The sequence below is a fragment of the Anoplolepis gracilipes genome, chromosome 10 (genome assembly GCF_047496725.1).
Source record: "Anoplolepis gracilipes chromosome 10, ASM4749672v1, whole genome shotgun sequence".
In the NCBI taxonomy this organism is placed as follows: domain Eukaryota; kingdom Metazoa; phylum Arthropoda; class Insecta; order Hymenoptera; family Formicidae; genus Anoplolepis; species Anoplolepis gracilipes.
In genome coordinates this window covers 7,075,080-7,095,498 of record NC_132979.1, presented here as the reverse complement: position 1 = coordinate 7,095,498, position 20,419 = coordinate 7,075,080, and the positions used below count along the sequence as shown (strand labels likewise).

At 35.8% G+C, this 20,419-nt stretch overlaps 1 protein-coding gene across 2 annotated transcripts in view; it reads right to left on the bottom strand.

Moving 5' to 3' along the window:
• The window catches only part of Msp300 (Muscle-specific protein 300 kDa), a 67,978-nt gene that overhangs the window by 22,017 nt on the left and 25,542 nt on the right, over positions 1-20,419 (bottom strand). For both annotated transcript variants that reach the window (XM_072900082.1, XM_072900081.1), the window contains exons 16-34: positions 20,056-20,344; positions 19,077-19,596; positions 18,513-18,961; positions 18,174-18,369; positions 17,620-17,694; positions 16,508-16,660; positions 13,861-16,108; positions 12,412-13,723; positions 11,937-12,300; positions 11,170-11,778; positions 10,273-11,058; positions 8,734-9,894; positions 7,710-8,489; positions 6,961-7,611; positions 6,244-6,845; positions 5,509-6,151; positions 5,024-5,362; positions 4,096-4,401; positions 3,265-3,416 (exon numbers count right to left, since the gene is read on the bottom strand). In XM_072900082.1, coding sequence (XP_072756183.1) covers positions 3,265-3,416; positions 4,096-4,401; positions 5,024-5,362; positions 5,509-6,151; positions 6,244-6,845; positions 6,961-7,611; positions 7,710-8,489; positions 8,734-9,894; positions 10,273-11,058; positions 11,170-11,778; positions 11,937-12,300; positions 12,412-13,723; positions 13,861-16,108; positions 16,508-16,660; positions 17,620-17,694; positions 18,174-18,369; positions 18,513-18,961; positions 19,077-19,596; positions 20,056-20,344 — 11,635 coding nt within the window. The remainder of the gene's footprint in view (positions 1-3,264; positions 3,417-4,095; positions 4,402-5,023; positions 5,363-5,508; positions 6,152-6,243; positions 6,846-6,960; positions 7,612-7,709; positions 8,490-8,733; positions 9,895-10,272; positions 11,059-11,169; positions 11,779-11,936; positions 12,301-12,411; positions 13,724-13,860; positions 16,109-16,507; positions 16,661-17,619; positions 17,695-18,173; positions 18,370-18,512; positions 18,962-19,076; positions 19,597-20,055; positions 20,345-20,419) is intronic.

Here is a 20,419-nt window from a genome sequence, read left to right as displayed (position 1 = left end):
GCAACAATCAATATATCTGTTTAAAAGTATTTCCTTTAAACAAATATAATGGCATTTTTTAGTTCCACGATGTTTTATGCATTTAATCTATATATCTAATAAAATATAAAATGCCCAATAAAATATTAACTTTTGAGTGACTTGACCTTTCGCTAATCTCTTTAATGACTTTAATATTTTTAATAGTTTAATACTTATGTAAAATAATAAAAAATTATATAAATAAAATTTTATGATTCCATTTAAAAAAATAGTTTCTAGCAATTTCTTCTTGCAGACACATCAAAGCATCCTTAGAAAAAATATGATTATAGAATAATTATATTTAATAAATCATAATAACAAACAGTGTATTATTTTTCCAGTTTTTGATATAATTCTATATATATATATATATATAAATTAATAAAAAGTTATTACTCAATTTTCATATGCTAATGCGAAAAATTTACTAGAGAAATTATGACATCAACTATTATGACACATCCCATTATATAAGTTTCATAGATACGTTATTTCTTGTAGCGCATGTTACGCAGTATGTTGTAATATTTGCAATTTAGAAGCAAAGTTTGATTCTGTTTCGGGCATCATGCTTATATTTAGCACGTATTTGATTGGCATCGCATGCATTATGCGATCGGCCAGCGAACTGTGTATCGATGACATACACTAATGTTAAATAACTTTAAAAAGTCTACGATAAAATAAGTGTGTACGATTTTTCACACACATCAATTTCTATTCATATGTAACATTTTATAGTGTGCACAGTGTTGATTATGTGTGGTAATTTAAAAAAATATATAATGCGTCTTATAAACAACTTCTTTAATTATTAATTAATAATGAAAAGAGAAAAAATTTAGGACAAAACCTGCACTCAAAAATTTAATTTTACAATGTAAAAATTTTTAAAGCGTGAAACTTAAAGTATGAACCTAATTATTCTCTACTTTTTCCACTTATAAGAAGTCATTCTCAAATATTTCTCATGCGGTACACGTGCGTCGATATCATAATAATATATTTTGTTGCGTTTTGCGCGCATGCGTACGTTATACATATACATATATGAGAATGAGTGTTCTTATATGGCGTTTTCACTGTACGAGAGATACGGTTTCACAAGTTTCAGCAATACATTGTGACGATTAAAATTTGTGCTATAGAGGAATATGATTCTGCAAGTATCTTCCCACTCAAATTGACATAATCATTCCTCTCTCTCTCTCTCTCTCTCTCTCTCTCTCTCTCTCGCTCTTCCTTCTCTGTATCTCTTTCTGCCATTGTTTTTCTTTATCCTTATCTCACTTTTTCCTCGTTGACATTTAACGTGTAAACAACAATAATTCCGTAAATACCGTACCTCGTGAGAGTGTGCCTCCCAAAGTGTAAGCTCATTTCTGTCCAAATAGCAATATTTATAACAGTCTCTTGTTCGCGAACTGCGTCTCGCGTGCATATAAAAATTATGCCACTCGTACATTGACAGTGCAACACACGTGGGGTCAAATGTAATTATGCTACGAGGACGTCATACTTGACGGCGATTCGCTACTTGGCAAAACGTCAACGTGCACGTCGCATGTGAAGCGCGTTGTGTTGTCTGTTTGAAACATTTACGCACGATTAGTATCGATGATATAATGCCGGAAAGATGTAATTGTAAGCATCGTGAACGACGTATCATCGATGCCGGCACGGATATGACTGAATAAATTGGCGCGTGCTAATATACCAGATGACAAAAAATATGGTAGAGGGGCCGTCGATGCACATTTCCCTCCGGAATGCATATCGACCTTCCTCGGCTTCAAACAATCTTCTTATATCGAGTTTTATATGGTGTCGTATTACGTCATATGATGAATTTGGCGGTGACATAGCGCGATGTACGAGTATAATGGAGTAGCAATGGATCGATGAATATTATAGTTAATACCCACGTATGCATGTGGGCGTGATTTAATTTTTGCAATTACACGAGTTAATTAAAAACTTAAATTCCCTTTAATCATTTTCACGAAATTGTTTCCCCGCATTTTAAAGATATATTTATACGGCCTTTTAAAACAATCGTTATTACTGACTTATAATATTATACGGTTGATTTTAAAACAGTTGTATTGTCGTAATCAAATTTTAGTTTATTTATTGACGAAATGTCTCGCCAATAAAAGATTGATTGTTTATGTCATGTTTTTAGCAATGATTTAAATCCCACGTGTCGCGAGATAAAATAATACTCTTGGAAGTCTTTGCCAAAAACGCACAAACCGCAATATATAATTGCGGTTTGTGTGTTTTTACATCTATAAAGAAAAATGCAATTAAAATTTTTTTAGAACTATATATATAAATCTTTCCCTAAACGTGACGTCAAAATTAATAAAACAGAGTTATACATATATTCATGTGGATTTGGATATATATTATTTATTATTTTTAACTATAATATGCTATGCGATTAAAACGATATGATCACCTGAAAGAAATATTATAAATGCTAATAATATCAATAAAAATATAAAAATGAGTTATAGAATTGCTGAAATAGAAAATAGATATATGTATGAAAGAAAAAGAAAGCGCATATAAGCAGAAGCCTCAGATGCACATTTATACATGCACATGCAAATCTGCTCGCAAAAGGACTTTTGTAGCACCATTGCCAGTCATCAAAAATCGCGAGCTAATTTAAATTTATTCTAATTTGTATTAATTTATGAATTAATTAATAAATTATATAAACTATTATAAAGATACATATAATAATGATACGAATATGTAATATAAAAAATTCTAAATTCAAAATTAAATTTAAATTATAATAAATATTATCAAATTCTGGACATAACAAATACGTTGGAAAGAAAAGATTTTAATATCTGAAAGTTCAACTTTGCAAATCTAGAGTATAAATATAATAATGTAAATATAAAATTACTTGCTATATTTTGATAATGCATATATTATAAAATAAATATAGAAGATAAGAAGGGGAATAAATCTCTTTCCTCTTTCTCAAAAGAAAAATATTATTTTAAATAAAATATTAAAATTACATTTCTCCTATTATTTCTTATCGTTAGCTTATTGAAATTATATTGTATTAATACTTGTCGTTTTTAAATCGATTGTTATCTAAAATAATATCGAATAATCATTAGTTGACTTAGTTGGCCAACAATTATATGAGATGGTGCTAGTCCATACTGAGCAGATATTTATAAAAACAAAATGATAAATTTTCTAACTCACAATTCGGTGAAATTTTGCAGTTTCTCGAGGCGTTCCTCGAGATTTCGTGCCGACGTTTCTGAAAACGCTGTGAGATACGCGAGTACAGTTCCTGCCAAATTTTTCACTTCTTCCGTTGCAGGTTTAAGTTTTTCAGTTTCCGTCACGAGTTCCTGTCCGCAACAAGACCAAAAAGTTTGTTAATCATAATCGACGATCAGTTTACACCAACCATTTTAATGCAAAATTTAATAAAAACTTTAATTTAATAAATATAATATTATAAATTTCAAATTAAAACAATAATTTGTGATAAGACGTATGTGCGGAGATGCATATTTTTATAGAAATAAAAATGCCGCCGACACACGCGCTCACCGTTTGATAATTCGTGAGCGACTAAAATAGATAGTTTTGGAGGGCCGAGCACCTGTGGTGCCTGGCTGTGCTAGTCTGACACGTTTGGCATTTATAAAGGGTGCACCGGAAAGAGAGAAAGACAGACTAATTGTATATCTATACCGTTAACCCACAGTAGTAAATCGATAAGAATATGTATTCACATAAAATACGCGACACCGTACAAACCATTTAAAGGATTAAAAATATTCCTTGCGTGACGTGCAAGTTTTATATTTCTATACATAATAAATAACTATATATGGAGCAGGACTTTTCTGTATTTTTAACTATTCTTATGCAATCAATTTAAGTTTGCAGAATTTAATTATTCTGACGCAATAGGATTTTAATGACAATTACATTTATTGTTGTTTATAATAATATGATGTAGCGAGTCTTTTTTTCTCTATTAAAACAAGTATAGTTAATTATAAGAAGCATTATACTTACTTCCAATGCTTTAACGGTATCAAGCAAATGTTGCTTTGATCGTATCACTGTATCTATAAGTTTGTTCTTTTCCTCGATCGCAGTTAATCGCGTTTCGATAAGAGCCCATTGCGTTTCCAAATCTTCCCAATGCTGTGAGAGTGCATCGAGAGCATTTCTACGTCCTTCAAAACCTGATATTAATTCCTGCCATTCTGAACTGATCTCCGAAAGCTGCAATTCTATTGCTTTTTTATTATTGGCGTCTGCGAGTTGAAGAACCTCTTGTCCACGTTCGTTCAAAAGATCCAGCTCAAATTGTTGATTCTGTAAAAAACATAACAGCAAAACATCACAAATAATAATTAATCATGTATATTATACAGTACAATATATGATTTTATAATTTTTCTTTAAAATATACATGTATCATATATAAAAAGAAATTTCAAATATTTAATATCAATATTTATAAATATATTATATTTATTTAGATAATATTAATAATTGTTGAAATACTTTCTCCCTTTCTCTCTTTACTTTATTAAAAGATATATTTCATTATAAACATACAATACCGGCCAAAAATATATCACCTTTAGTATTTTTGAGTATAATTTTATTCAAAGTGCATGGATATTTATAATATCATAATATATGTTTTGATAGTAAATACAACTTACCAAATAAAATATTTTTCATAGAATAATATAAAAATTTAATTTTAATAATATAAAAAATTAATTTTATAAGTAAGTAAATTAAATTAAATTTATGCTCAAAAATCCTAAAGGTGATATATTTTTTGCCGGTACTGTATATAAATATGAATTCAATATTACTTGATAAAATTCAATACAATTTTTTTTTTAATTTTGTATAAAAAATATTACAAGATTATATAAAGAAAGAGAAAGAATTGTTTGTATTCTGCTGCTTTTTAACGTACCTGTATGTCATTCAGGACATGCGTAATTTTTTGAATATTGAATTGTAATCCAGCTAATGTAGTGACCGGTTCATCCGTGAATCTCGTCCTACTAATAACAGAACGGACACGTTCCAAGCTCTGCGTATAATCTTTCCATGTCTCCGCACCTTGTTCTAACCGTGAACGTTGCGATTTAGCCGTATTGAGAGTATTTTTCAATAATTGAGTGTGCTGTTGTTGCTGAGCACTCAGTTCCTCTTGTTCGTAACTGTCTAAAGAAGGCCAGATTTTATCAGCCGCTTGTTGGATTTGTTGCGACACGAGCTCGCGTATCGACGATTCGGTGCTGAAGTATATCTAAAAGAATAATACACACAATCGGCATTGATAATTAAATTTATTAATTCACAGAGAAATTTATCAGGCTTTATAAGTAGCTCAAGGAATTAAAAAAAAAAAAAAAAAAAAAAAAAGAGAGGATAAATCGAGAGAGAATTCCTCACCTTGTGCTCTTCCAAATCATTAAGAATGTTTTCAAAGTCGAGACCTTCCTTGTTACTCTCCAGCCGAATTTCAGCTTCGCGAGCCCAACTGTGAAGCTTATCAGTAAGAACGGCGTAATCCAATCTCATTTGCATGTTATTCTCGAGATAATTTCCCCGCTCTTCCATCTCTCGCGGTAAAGATGTCACCAGAGACATCGCTTCGCTCAGCATCTCCTTCAAGGATCCAGGCATTCCTTCTTCATGTCGCACCGATTGTTTCAAATTTTTAATCCTCTCGAGATACTCATTTACATCCGCACAAAGCGTCTGGTGTTTTTTCAATTCTGCCTCGACGCTGGTCGGGTCCCTCGCCAAAAGCGGTCTGGACTTGACCTCCTTTTCTTTACTCTCAAGCCAGTCCAGAATGTCGGCCAGTTCATTAGCGAGTCTTCTATGCTCGGCTGCCGCCAGCTCGTGTTGTTCTCTTTGTGTCTCTACTGCTCTTCTAAGGGCTTGCAATTGTTGCTTTAACGACTGAAGCTGCTCTGTCACGTTGTTTCTGTCCACGACTGAACCTTCCGCCGCTATTTGCTGTCCTTTGTCCGTCGCGCTTGCAAGAGTAGCTTCGCATTCCTGAATCTTTAGTATAGCGTCGTCATATCTGTTAAATTCACAAGATTATTATTGTTTAATAAATAATATCATCAATAAAAAATTAAAACACCTTTAACATTATATTGATCTGATAGTTACCTTTTAATCTTATCCTCTGTCGTTTGCCCGGATTTCTCGATGTCACGGACAATTTCAGTATATTTGGTGATAAAAGTAGTAATCTCTGCGATTAAGGCGATGAATTGTTGTCGTAACAATAGCAATTGACGAAGCTTTGCTATTTGCGCTTCGAGAGCTCTTATTAGATCGTCCTGTTGAGCTAGCACGCCATGTAGATCCCCAACGTTAGTAGATTGAAGGTCGAATAATTTTGCTTTGTTCGCTTTGAGATCATCGAGAATTTTTTCGTAAGCAGTTAACATTCCTTCTACGTCTTCTATACGAGCACCTATGGGTTTGTTTAGCTCGTGTAGCTCTTTCTGAATATCTGCCATGAATTGAATTGCCTCCGCCACTCGCGCGGCAGCTTCTTCAGCTTCATCTATACTCTTTTGAAGCGCGATCGCTCTATCGTTTATGACACTTGCCACTCGTCCGTGAGCTTCCTTCATGTTCTTCAATTGCTCGCTCAATTCCTGTTTGTCCGCGTCACTCACGGTCGGCAGGATTGATTTCCCTTGTTGGTTTATCTTTTCTATGTCCTCGCCATACTCTTGTGCCTCTTTTTTTAATCGATCATACTGAAAGAAAGAAAAATTTTTATATTTTTTAAATGGATAAGTTCGAAATAATATGCAAAATTATTTCTAAAGCATTTTAATTATAATTTTTTTATCAGTCAATACCATATCATACCTTAGCAAGTTGTTCATGAAGAATGTCCAGACTAGAAGGTCGCAACTCGGTAGACGTAGCCACTTCAGCTTCCTTGACCCACCGTTGACATTTGTCAAATTCATTCTCGAAGGCTTTGCGGCCCTGAAGAAGATCTGCTAAGGAGGCTTGCTTTTCTTTTGCTTCTTTCTTTAACTCCTCGTAATCCTTATTCAGATCATCCAAGAGGGCTTGAAGTTTAACACGACTTTCTGCGTTGCAATCCTTCAATAAGTTATGCCCTTGTTTAAGAATGTCTTTAAGATTGGTTTCGTTAAAAGAGTCAATATCCTTTTCCAGTTTGTTATGTTGTATGATATCTTGCTCAACCTTCGAAGCTCTCAGAGGTAAATATCCGCTAAGTTTTTTCAAATCGTTGCCTTTCGATCTTATCCAATTTCGAGCTTGTTCGATATCAGATTCTAATTTGCGACGTGCATCAGCCGCTATGCTGACGGTGGATATCTCTTCCCTTAAAATGGCGCACAATTCAATTTGCTCGCCGCGCAAAGTCTTCGTATCGGCTTCTAATTGTTGTTGCTCGCTAGTTTCCAACTCATTTTGCATATTGACGACTCTCTTTTCCAGTGTATCTATGATCAATTGCTTTCCGTCCGCTTCTTTCAGCATGGCCTATAATTGAGAATATAACATAATATATTAATTAAAGACTAATATGTAATTAATTTCGTAAAGTTAAAATGACAAATAAATCTTGTAAAAAGTCTTACTTTAAGAGCGACGATTCTTTCTTCCGCCTGCTTGCTTTCGAAGCCAAGTAACTCAGGCATCTTCACCTGCTGCTTCTTTTGCTCAATCCATTCGCGATTCTCCTCGATCTCTCGCTTCGTTGCTTCGATACCTTGCACTGTCATGTCCAGAATCTGGGCTTTTCTTTGCAGCTTCTTGCTAATATCCGCGTAGCGTCTTTCCACTGACTTAATTTGCTCTTCGATCTGCTGAGAGTCTAAATTGCTGACCGAGTCCATTACCTGGTCGCCTAGTTTCTTGATTTCTGCCAGTTTCTCCGGTCCCTGAGACTCGAATTCGCCCGTGATGTCCTTGAGATTGGAGATCTTTTGGTCGATAGTCAGTCCGCTACCTTTCTCAATTACATCGACCTTTTTCGACAGACTGTCGAACCATGCTTGGATGTCCTGCACTTGTGATCTGTATTTCTGAATAAAATCTTGCGCCGCTTGCTTTCCTGCGATAGCATCTATCAGCTCGGCCTCTAGTTTATTCAATCCCTCTTCGATGTCTTGATCCTTATCGTGAATCGATAATTCTGTTAATGCACGAGTGCGTCGTTCACACACGTTGGTGAGTAACTCGTTCATCGCTTGCAATTCCGCCTGGGCAGCCTCCGCTCGCAATTTTGTCGGTCGTGATTTCCATTCGGCACAGAGAGCTCGTTGCTGATTGATCCAAGCACGGAGCGCCTTTTTCTGATGCGATTGTTCCTCGAGCTCGTTTACAGTTTTCATCACATTTGCTAAGTGCGTTTGCATCTGACAATTTTAAAAATATACAATGCAATTTGAGACAAATTAATATAAAAACACTTTTCTAGATTTATACGGAGAGAATAATGGAAAATTTTTGATATATAAAGACCTTGGATATAAAACATTTTTATTTATATATTATGGAAATTTAAACATATTTGATTTTATTAAATTAATAAATTAATTTTATTATTAATTACTGATTATATTTGTAATTGTTGATTAATAAATAAATTTAAACACGTACCTGATCAATGAGATCGTCGAGTCTTGTTCTGACTTCGACTTCTCTCGCAGGAACTTGAATAGGTGGAGCATCGAGAGGACTTCCGGGTCTCGAAACGCACGTCGCCGCAGCTTCGCAAGCTTCTACCGCTAACGCTAATCGAGCTTTCTCAGCTTGCAGCTTGTTGTGCAGAGTACGAGCAGCCTCGAGGCTCTGCTCGGCAGAAGGTAAACTATCTAACGGAGCATCCAGTTCCTGAGTGATTTCTGCTTCATACATATCCAGGTTCTTCATGATGCTCTCCAGAATGTTCTCGTATTCCTGGAATTTGGCTAGAGACTCCGCTAACCTGTTCTTGATTTGGAGAGCGGTATTCAACAAAGAATTGTAACTATCCTGCACATTCTGCAATTGCGTTTCTATGGTCGATTTAATAGCGGGATTCGCGCCAACATATCGATTTATTTGACCGTGGCCCTTCAGCTTGAGTTCGTCTAACACTTCTTGATACTTCTGGATCTCAGCTAATAACGTTTCGTGCTGCTTGATTTGATCGATTGTTTGCTCTTTGTTGGTGATGTAGAGAGAATTATGCGCCATCAGTTGGAAGGAGATCTGCAACAGCCATTTCTCTGTTTCCTGCAGAGCCACGTGATATGTATTGTATTCCTGTATTTCGTTTTCTATTAGCTTTTTCCTCTCATCGACAAGATCGCTTAATGCCTTCCATCGATCCAACAGCTGCTGCGTTTCATTCAATATCGTGTTGTTCTTTGCCCAATCCGATAATTCCGTTGCTTCTGCCATCAAGTGATCCAAGTCGGATTTTCTGTTGCAAACCTCTTCCTGAATATGCTTGTATCGTTCGAGCATTGTTTTCATCTCGCTAAATTCGCCTTTTGTGTCCGAAAAACTTTTTACAATACTCTCGTTCTCTTCTAACCATTTTGCAAATCTATCGCGGGCGTCTGCATAATCCTCCCAGCGACTCAAGACCGATTTTACTTTTGCTTGAACCGTATTAAGGTCTATGCTCAACTGCTCCCAACTGGAACGTAGATTAGCCATATCCGACCGTAACTGATCCTGTTGTTCTGGAAGGGCTATGTTAATTGCCTTTGTAAAGGCGTTCTGCAACGTTGATAATAGATGTTGACCTCCCGTCACGCGTGTCGCAACCAGCTAAAATTATGCGTAAATTATAATAAGACATGTAGTTTAGAGCAAATATTGTAGTCGAATAAAGCATGTTATTAGTTATTTAATGCACATTTTATTTTCTAAAATATTTGATTTTTTCCTCAAACTATATATATTTTATTAATCATGGCTAAAAAAATCACATACATGTCACAAAAATATTTTCTTTTCAAATTATAGTGACATATATTTTATTTTTATCCAGTAATTTTTATTTGTTTAAATTCTACAACTTTTGAATTCTGCAACTCTCAGAAAAAATATACAATTGTGAATTTATTTGTGTGATACTTTTTTATTGGTGCAATTAATAAAATATCCTGATATAATATCTGACACTTTGCCTCGAGATACACTCACCTTCAAGGTTTCTAATTTATCCTTTGCCCAAGCCGTGTCTCCTACACCGACGCAATCTTCTACCGAACCGTAAGCCGTACGTAGCCAATCTTCCATCTCCTTTTTGGCTTTCAAGAATTCTGTATGATCCGCCAAATTCTTCTCGACCTTCGAGACGAGTCCTTGCACCTCAGTCAAGAGAGACATATATGCCGACTGCAATTGTACCGTCTTATCTCGTGCCCAACTGCAAGCACTGATCTCCAACAAGGCCTCACATTTGTCATTAAGATCCTCTAAGATTGGTTTTTGCTTAATCGCCTCCTCCATTAAACGTTTGCAGCGCTCTAAATCGTCCGGAGTATTATTGTCTTTGGCCTGTTCGTCAATGATCTTCTTCTGAAAGTGATCTATCCATCGCTTCATGCCATCCAACGCGTTCGTAAACTGAGACCAGCTTGAAATACAGTTGGTAAGAGTACGTTGCGAATCGTAACATTGCGCCTGCAAAGACTTCCAGTCCGCTTGTATCTGCTTCATGTCCTGCTTGATGGAATCTTGACCCTCGGGTCCTGTCTTGGAGATTACGACATCGCTCAACTCTAGCATCTTCGAAATCAAAGTATCGCCTTTCGGTAGAGACGCGATAATCTGGTTGACTTTATTCTCTCGTTCGATAATGTGTTCTTTTTCGCCGTGAGTATCGCTATATTGTTGAAGCTCGACTTTTGTGTGACGCACCCAGTCATTTATCTCGTTCAGAGCTTGTTGGAATCTTTCATGATCTTTGACTTGAGTCTCCAGGTTCTAAAATAATGAAAATATATAATATTATGTACATGATAAAATTTTATTATTATAATATCAAATATTTTTGTCCATATTTTTGTCCATATTTTCTAAAGAAATTGTACTTACACGAATCTTTTCGGAAATCAGTTTCTTCAAGTTGTCGTACTTATTAATAGTCGATTCGTAAGGACTTTTCGATACGCTAGGGTTTTCATTCAGGTGAGTCTTCAAGTGATCCACCGTTTCGCCATAACTGAAAATGTCTTTCTGCAGGATCTTATATTTTTCCAACAGGGCGCGTTTCTCGCTGAGATCGTTTCTGCATACGTCTCCTGGTTGAACTTTGCCTTCAATTTCTTCCAACCAATCCGAGATGAGTCGGTGAATCTTGTTGAGCTCTTCCAACATGCTCGTTCTTGCTGACAATTTTTGTCTAACATCTTCGACATCGGCCAATAACTTATCAAATTCGCTCTTCAAGTTTTCAGTGTCTTCTTGAATTTTTGCCGCACCGTTTTGTTCGGTATTCATGATGACTTTCTCTTTCAATTCTAAAGCGTAACGCAATTTGTTCTGTCCTTGCTCCAATGTCTGCCGAATAGCTTTACACGTATGTAACTTATTGTTAACTTCGGTCAATGTGCTAGGAATGCTTTTGCATTCGTTTAACTTATCTCGCGTGCGCTCAATCCAATCTTGGCATTCTTGATACAAAGTATTGTGTTGTTGATGCTCCTATAATTTATATTTTATATAAAATAACATATTATTTTTTATGCGTGTGCATATGTGTACACACGCTTATATAATTTTTATATCGATAAAATGTTAAAAGAATTTAAATTCCTATATTAAATATTTATAGCAAATAGATAAAAATAAATAGCAATTACCTGATAATGCAATTCCAATCGCCGCATTATTTCCTTAGCGAGAGACAGCAGTGCGTTATATTTGGTAGTGAGTTGCGTTATGGCATTAGAAATTCTCGTGTCAGCGCACGTTTCCAACAGAATTTGTGCTTTCATATTTAAGCGGTCTAATTCTTTCTGCCAATCGAACAATGTCTGTAAATGAACTTGAAACTGCTCGAGAACATTTTTCTTTTCTTCAAGACTGTCTTGTAACTTATTAAACGTTTGAACTAATTGCTCGGTTTGCGTAAGCCACTCTGTAGCTTCGGAGAATTGATCTTCATATTCCGTCCACTTTACTATACCGACTTCGAGCAAGCTCTTCGTGTTGTTCAACGAATCTCTAGTAAATCAGAAAATGTATTAAATAAAATTATATTACATATAAATATAAAAAAATATAAAAATATAAATACACGAACGTGTAGACTTTAATTTTTTGTTATATACTCACACATAGTTATCGTATTCTTCTTGTAATAGCGCCACTTCTTCCTCGATTATCTCTTTGTCTTCAGCATCTGCAATTTGACAGGCGGCGTTACCTTGTTCCAGAGCTTTTTCTAACTTTTTCTGGCCTTCGGAGCATTCGCTTTGTAAAACTTTGAGTTGCGTAATTTTATTGGCCAAGGATTCCTTATCTCCTGTAGGTTCTGAGCACTTGCTCAGTCTCTCTTTGGCTGCCCGTATCCATTGAATAAATTCGTTGCCGCTATCAATAAAGGCCTGGTGTTGCTCAACAGTCTCTTTCTGCTTGGCGTATAACTCTTGAGCTTGCTTGCTCAGAGTTTCATATTTAATGGAGATTTCCGTAGCCGGCGTCGCCTGTTGCAAATCTTCAGCCTTCGTGGCGACTGACTGAATTATAGGCTCGAATGCCACGATATCCTGCACGATACTGTTCGTTTGTCGCAAATTCGCTTTTCTTTCTCCAATCGCCAAAGAACTCAAGCCAGCTAAACCTTTTCGAGCTTTGGAGACTTTTTGCTCGCACACTTGCTGTAGTTTAGCCTCGCGATCGTTGATCCACTGTTGTAGTTGCGAATATGAAGAACTGTAATCCGCCCATTGTAACAGACTCGTCTCAAGATGCACCTTTGTGGTTGAGATTTTCTTTACCAGTCGTTCCCAGTCGTTTTGAATCTCCTTCAACTGATTGTTGATCTCTTCACGACCGTCCGATCGTGTGTTTCTCATGATTTTCTCGCCGCAATTCACGGTTAGATGTACCAGATTCTGACCTTCCTCGCGTTTTCTCAACAGTTCCTGAATCTTGTCAAGTCTACTTTGCAATTCTTCACGACTGCTGCTCGAGGCCGCTTCTGTTCCTTGACGTACGATTTGCTTGGCATTCTGAATCCAATCACGGGCCTTCTCAAGATTGTTCTCGTATTCTTTATGTTGAGCCAGATTAGTCTCGACCTTGTTCAATACGTCTTTGGCGAGATTCATTTGCACCTGATAACGTGAATTTAAATGCCGCAGCTGATTGTTAACGTAAGTGTCTAAATGAGACGAGAGTAAACCAGCAGCCGTTTTATTGAATTTATCGATCTGCTCTTGACCCTTTGCCAGGTCGTCGCGCAATTTTTTCACTTCTTGCACCTGTTTTTCCTTCTCTTCCAAATTTGGCAAAAGAGCATTCTTCTGAGCTTTAATGAGAATGTCGAATTGTTGCAACCAATCGCTGAGTCTTTCGTATTCGTCCTTATAATCACGCCATTGACTTACAGTAGCTTCTAGTTGATTTTTTTGCTGTTGAATTTCTGCAAGCAAATACAGTTTATTAATTAATATATATTTGTAAAAAGACATAATCAATATTTATATTCATGTAATATGCTAGTCAAGTAAAATATAATTATTTGTGGTAAATAAAAATATTATTTAAATGATTGTTTACCTTTGAACAGCCCTTCAAAACTTTCTGTAAGTGCTCGTATTTCGTTCCTAATAATCTCTTGTCCAGCGGGATTGGTGCTAGCGCAGGCAACTTTTCCAGTATGTTGTAAATGCTCCACTAACAATTCACCCTGAGCTTTCTTATTCAACAAACTCTCAAGTGGCAATACTGCGTTCTCGATCGCCAACTTATCGCTGAGCGATTTCTGCTTCATGGACGGTATTTTCTCGCGAGCCCGACTAAGCCAACCGATGAGATCGTCATGAGCTTCTTTATAAAGCCGATGATCCTTATACTGTTCTTCCCGTTCGGCCAACAAAGATTTAATCTTTTCGAAAAGTTGGTCGAATCTGTTAAGTATATCCTGGGCCTGCGAGGCAGCCAAACCTTGCTGGCTGCTCGCAATCATTTCATTGACCTTGGATTTGAGACCATCGACTTCGATATTCTCGCAACGAATTTTTTCTTCGAGCATCTTGATTCGCTCCAGTTGACTTCTCTTCTCCGACATCGTCGTCTGGAATTGCGAAAGCTCGTCGAATGATGTCTGCATGTATTCCACTGTATTATTGATAGATTGTATTTGCTCCAACAAACCGGCCCACTTATTTATCGAATCGTCTAAGTTTGTTTTTGTCTCCAACATCTTGGACGCCAAGGCACTCCACTGTTCCTGAAGTTTCGCTAAAGCGTCATTAATTGTTTGATGACCAGCTGGAGCTGTATTTGCTAAAACAGCCTGGGCTAATTCAATAATACTCTGAACTTTCGAAAAACCACCTTCTTTGTACAATAATAAATCTTGCACGATATCCATCTTTTGCTCCAGATCTTTCTGTGAGGATGCACTTAAATCGGAGCAATATGCTAATTTATTTTTGATATCCGTTAGCCAAGTGGTGCACTCTGCCAATTGAGTATCAAAATCTTGATGCGTGGTGACATATTGATGCCAACGGTTATTAAGTTCTTTTATTTTACTAGAAATCTGTTGATATTTGATACTCAGTTCTGATATATAGGAAGTGCGAGAAGTAATATTTTTGTGAAGTTGCTGAGCCCGCTCGGCGACAGCGTCGATTTCCAGTTCCTTGGCGCGAACCTCCCCTTGAAGAGCGCGCAGTTTCTCAAGTTGAGTTTTCTTCTCTGCCAAAGTAGATTTGAGATCGACAGCGTGTAACTTTGTGTCGGTGTCTCTCATCCACACTAGACATCGCTCCTTCAACGTTTCGAACTCGTTCCATTGTTGAAGCTTATTTTCCAACGCCTCGATGATGAACTTAACGGTAGAGATCAGACCTTCCCATTCTTGCTGCGAGGAATCTATCTGCGAACGAATGTTTATCTGTCCTGATTCCAAAGTGCCGGGTATCACTTTCTCACCCAGAAATCTGATTTGCTGAATTCGCGACTCATCTTCTGGCAAACTGCATAATAAATTTTTCAGACGATCTAGGTTTGTATGTAAAGACACTCTCTCCAGTTCTACATCACCCCAGAGATTTATAGCGTTGTGCGTGGCATCCAACCACTCGTGCGTGTCTAAAACAGACTTGCTGTACTGTTGATGATCACTCACTATACCTTCGTATCTTTCCACGAATTTAGTCGCGCGTTTTAATAGGGTGTCGTATCGGTTTGTTAAACTGTCCAGCGTTTGATCGATCTTATCGGTGCGATCGGGTAAATTATCAGCCTTGTCACGGAGATCTAGCAGATTTTGCTGATGCGTTTGAGCATCGTGTAAGATAGTGCGGTAGATTTGTAGCTGGGCACGTTTCTCGTCCAGGGTAGTTTTCAGTTCGATTTCCGGCTTTAACTGAGTCTCCGTGACCCTCAGCCAGCTTTCAAAGGTCTCGCTGCATTCGTTGAAACCGGACCAGCGCGAAATTTTCGCTTGTAATTCGCGTTCGGTCGAAGCAACAGCGTCATAGATTTCTTCAAAGGCTTGCTGAAGATCCAACAGCTGTTGACGAATAATATCTCGGCCGTCCGTGCCAGTTGTAGGATATAATCGTTCTCCAGCTTCGACGGTGCTGTTTATCAAAAGCGTAGATGAAGATTGACGAGATAAAAGTTCCTTCAAAGTATCGACGTTCGAGATCAGCTCTTGACGAGTACTACTGGCATTTTCCTTGATGGATCGGTAACATGCTCTCGTATTCGCTAAGCATTCGGAACATTGCTTGTAACGATCCAAATAACTGGCGTGATCTATTACCGCTTGTTCACATTTCTTTATGAGTTCCTGAGAGTAGAATTGTATAATTTTTTTTACGAATGCGAAATAAAGTTTAGTTGGCAAAGCATATTTTATACTAGTATGGGTTATATTTCATCGATTATTATTATATATTATAAAAAAAGGAGAATTCTCTCTTCTCATTTTCTCTCTCTTTCTTTCTCCTTTATTAATATTAATTTTATTTCATAAAAAATAAATTATATATATAATATTAATTATAATAACAAAATTTGAACATTTATATATCAAATATGCATTAATGTATGCAGTAATAATTTTTCTTAAGAAAGCAAAATTTCTTTTTCTTCCATGTATATATTTTTAATAAAAAATAAAATTATATTTCAAAATAATTATATTTTATTTTATACATGTATCTTGTAGTAATATTACTATGCCTACCTTAGCAGTTGCCTGAATCGATTGGAAACGTGATGTCACTTGTTGAATGCTGACAGAAAATCTAGTTTCGCCACTGATCTGCATCAATTCCGACGAATCGTCGCTCATTTTATCGAATTCAGCTTCATTTTGTCGAAGATTTACGATCAATGACTGCAAAAAAATCACTTTTAGTATATTTCGTTTACTTATGTAATATTCGTTAAAAAATTGTTCTCTCTTTACACAATTTATATGTGTGAAGAAAAGTAAGAGAATTCTTTCCTTCTGCATGAGCAGAAGCCTGTCTAATAGCAAGTAATAATTAGAAATATGTTTAACAGTAAATGTAATAGAGTTAGATCTTATTATAAAAAATATGCATATAGAAAATTATGAAAAGTTTAATGTTATATCCACATCAGGCTCTTATTGATGTAAATCTCAACGCTACAGAAGCTTTACTTCCATTCGTGCAGCAAAAAACCAGAATCCTTTTATCGCAAATTTTGAAGAAAGCGCAATATTCATTAAATGTAAATCAATAGATCGCTAAAATTTTAACAAAGTTTCAGATTTTTGTGGATATAGAAAAAATAAATAATTTAATAAATCTATATTCATTTGAAGATATCATATTGTTTAATAATTTTAATTTTAACATGTGTTATCAAGCTCATCACAAGTTATTAACAAACAAACATTTGGATATCTGCTCTTAAAAAAATATTTATTAATTATTGTTTAGCCATATGTGACTATAGTTAAAGACTATAGTCATATGGCGATTAGATTTTAATGATTTTTAATTTTTCAAATTTTAAAACTATATCTATTGTGTACGTGGCATTGATGAAAAAAAAAATATTGATTTTATTCAATAAAAAGGCAGATACATCATCGTATCTCATATCACTAATCGCGAGTGTCGTGAATAGAATCGCAAAATAATGAAGCGTCGACATCCTTCATCTCTGCTCTGGCAAAAATTACAAAGCTGAAAGATTATACATAGAAAAGAGCAATCATATCGGAGAGACTTCTCGTAAAGCTGTTGCAATCACCCGCCTTTCTCGCAATCTCGCCTTTTTTATAAGGTAATATTTGCAGTTTCGCATATATTACTTTCTTACTTGTTCGAGATGGTCACCAAGCGCAACTAGTTCTGTCACATCCGTGTCCCGCGAATCGGCAACTTTTTGTAGTTCCTAGGAAAGTTTATTACATACAATCATTGTGCACGGGAGATTATTATGCTCTCGGATTGGAATTAAAAGCTTGACGGTAGACGGGGGTATGTTTTCCCCTTTGTTTTTTCGTCGACTCAAAAATGTCCGCATAATTTATCGCATTAAACATATAAAGGAAGAAAAGCATAACTTTTACTAAAATTTAAATTAGTATTACATTTCCGTAGAAAATAAAGAAAAAAGCTACATCTAACAATAAGGGGTAACAGTTATATCTATGAGATTAAAATTGGACATCTTAATGTACACACTTCAAATGATGTTACTATTTCATATTGATAAGAAAAATTCTGTGATAAGATATAAACAAGGTGGTTTTATAAATCAATATTCGTTAAAAATATTAGATATTCGGGACACTTTTCAGATTTGCGTAAAGCCAAGAAAATTGCATCTCTATAACGAAACGTTACTCTTTCGTAAAATTCCAAACTTACTTGATATTTTTCAAGCTGCTCCTGCTTTTCCTCGAGTGTGTTTTTCAGGCTATAATTCTTCAACGATGTTTCAGCGTCGGTAAGCCAAGCAAGTAGACGTTCTAACAAATTTTCATATTCACTCCATTGTTGTATTCTTTCTTCGAGGCAATGCAGCGTATCGCATACGGCTGTAGCGAATTTCTTATTCTCGAATCTAAAGAAACAGATTGTCTGCGATGTACATTTATTTAATCGGCAGAAAGAAATCATTTATTTTTAATTTTAAATACTTCTTAAATATATGAATAAAATAATTTTTATTTTTTAATTATTTTTTTTTGTAAATATATTATTTACCTAAGATTAGCCAAATCTCTTTCCATAGATTCCTGGGACCGAGAGGGTAAAATATGCGCACTTCGTACCACGTGTTCTTCAAGAACGTTCAATTTCAGGTCACCTTCGCTTTGACTGTCTTGTATTTCTATAACTTTAGCCAGTCTGGCTTGGAGAGTACTTTTATTTCCAGTATAATCATTATAATTCGCTAAGCGTTCCCATTGACGCTTTTGATAATCTTGATAAGCTTTCTGAAGATCGTGGAATTGTTGAAAAATATCGAGCAGTGCCTCTAAGTTGGATATTCCTTTTTGGGAGGTATCTATTAGCTTTTCGTATCTTTTCGATACCGAAACGACTTTTTCATGAATGTCCGGTCGAATTTGAGTGACTTGTTTCAGAGCATTGGCTTTCTCGGAAACACCTTCGATAATACGTTTGTGAGCCAAAATCTCTTGATGTAAGGTCTGAAATAAAATGATCAAAATAATACAATTAACATTTTTTATCATTTTTTTTACACACTTACATTCGAACGATTAAAGATATTAGAAGTGAACATATATGCAAATAGATGCAAACCTTTAATTTGAGTAGCTTAGATTTTATCTCCTGCAAAGAGGACCACACAATCGAAGAATCTTGCTTCACGGCACGTTCCATCATATCCAACCAGGTAAGAATTTGTTGCATAGTCTCTTGATAGCTGAACCATTGTAAGGATTGAGCGTCCTGCTTTTTTTGTTGCTCGGTGATGCCCTCGGCCAAGCGATCCCATCGTTCACGAGCATGTCGCAGTTCGTGTCTAATTGTTTCGCGCCCTTGAGCGGAAGTATCTGGAAGAATTCTTTCTCCGAGGGATGTTAGACTGTCTAAACGACGTTCAGCCTGTTCTTTTTCGGCTAATAAAACTTGCAAACGCGAATTCCTCGCTTCGAGATCTGCGTTGATTTCATCTTCCTTCAAGATGGCTAGGTTCTTTTCAAGAGGCGTAAGCCAGACATCGATGGCTGTCAGTTTCTCCTCGTAAGCACGATGTTCGTCTACGATGGTTTGGCAATGATTTATCACTTCCTTACTGAGAACGTGCAGTAACTGATACCTAAAATTTTATTATTTTATTATATGTATTTGCGTGTCTTTATTACATCTCTTTATTTATGAATTAAATATTGGTAGAAACTTTTACAGGTAACGTAAAATAAAGTACAGTCCTTCGATAACAGTTTCTGTGAAATTAATAGACTATTTTGAGATTTTCAATATAATTAATAAAGTCGCAGCTTTTCTTTGAAGAGTTTTAAAATATACATGATGTTGAAATCAGTTCCTTATACATTCTAAAAATAATTTTAATTATTAAATTATAAAAGCTAAACTTCTCTTCCGCGAAAATAAATGTTATTCATGTTTTCGTTATACAAAAATGGATAATAATTTTTTTTTCTTTTAAAATCAGAATTCGATTTACATCATGACGAAACTTATGTATGCATATGTACATACAGTTCTCTGATAACATGAGAGTAACAACTTTCTTATTGGAAATAATTTAACATACCTGTTGCTGACTTGAGAAATCAGTGGCTTGATGCGTTCGATGTTACTTGAGTGTAGCAAACTATGTGATTTATCCACAAACTCGTCTATTTCCCGTTCTTTTCGCGCAATAACTTCGCGTTCCTCTTTACATGCGCGAAGTCGCGCTTCCTTATCTTTCAATGTTGGTTGAAGTTGTTGGTCTCGAAATATCGCTTCCACAGAACGGAACCACTTTGTGTGAGCTTCCAGCTGATCCTCGAAATTCTGCCATTTCTCCAATGCTGTTTTCTGTCGTTCCTCTACAGATTCTGAAGAATTAAATTTAGCAATGAAAGAAAGTGCGATGAATATAAATGATTAAACGGAACGAATTAAATCAAAAG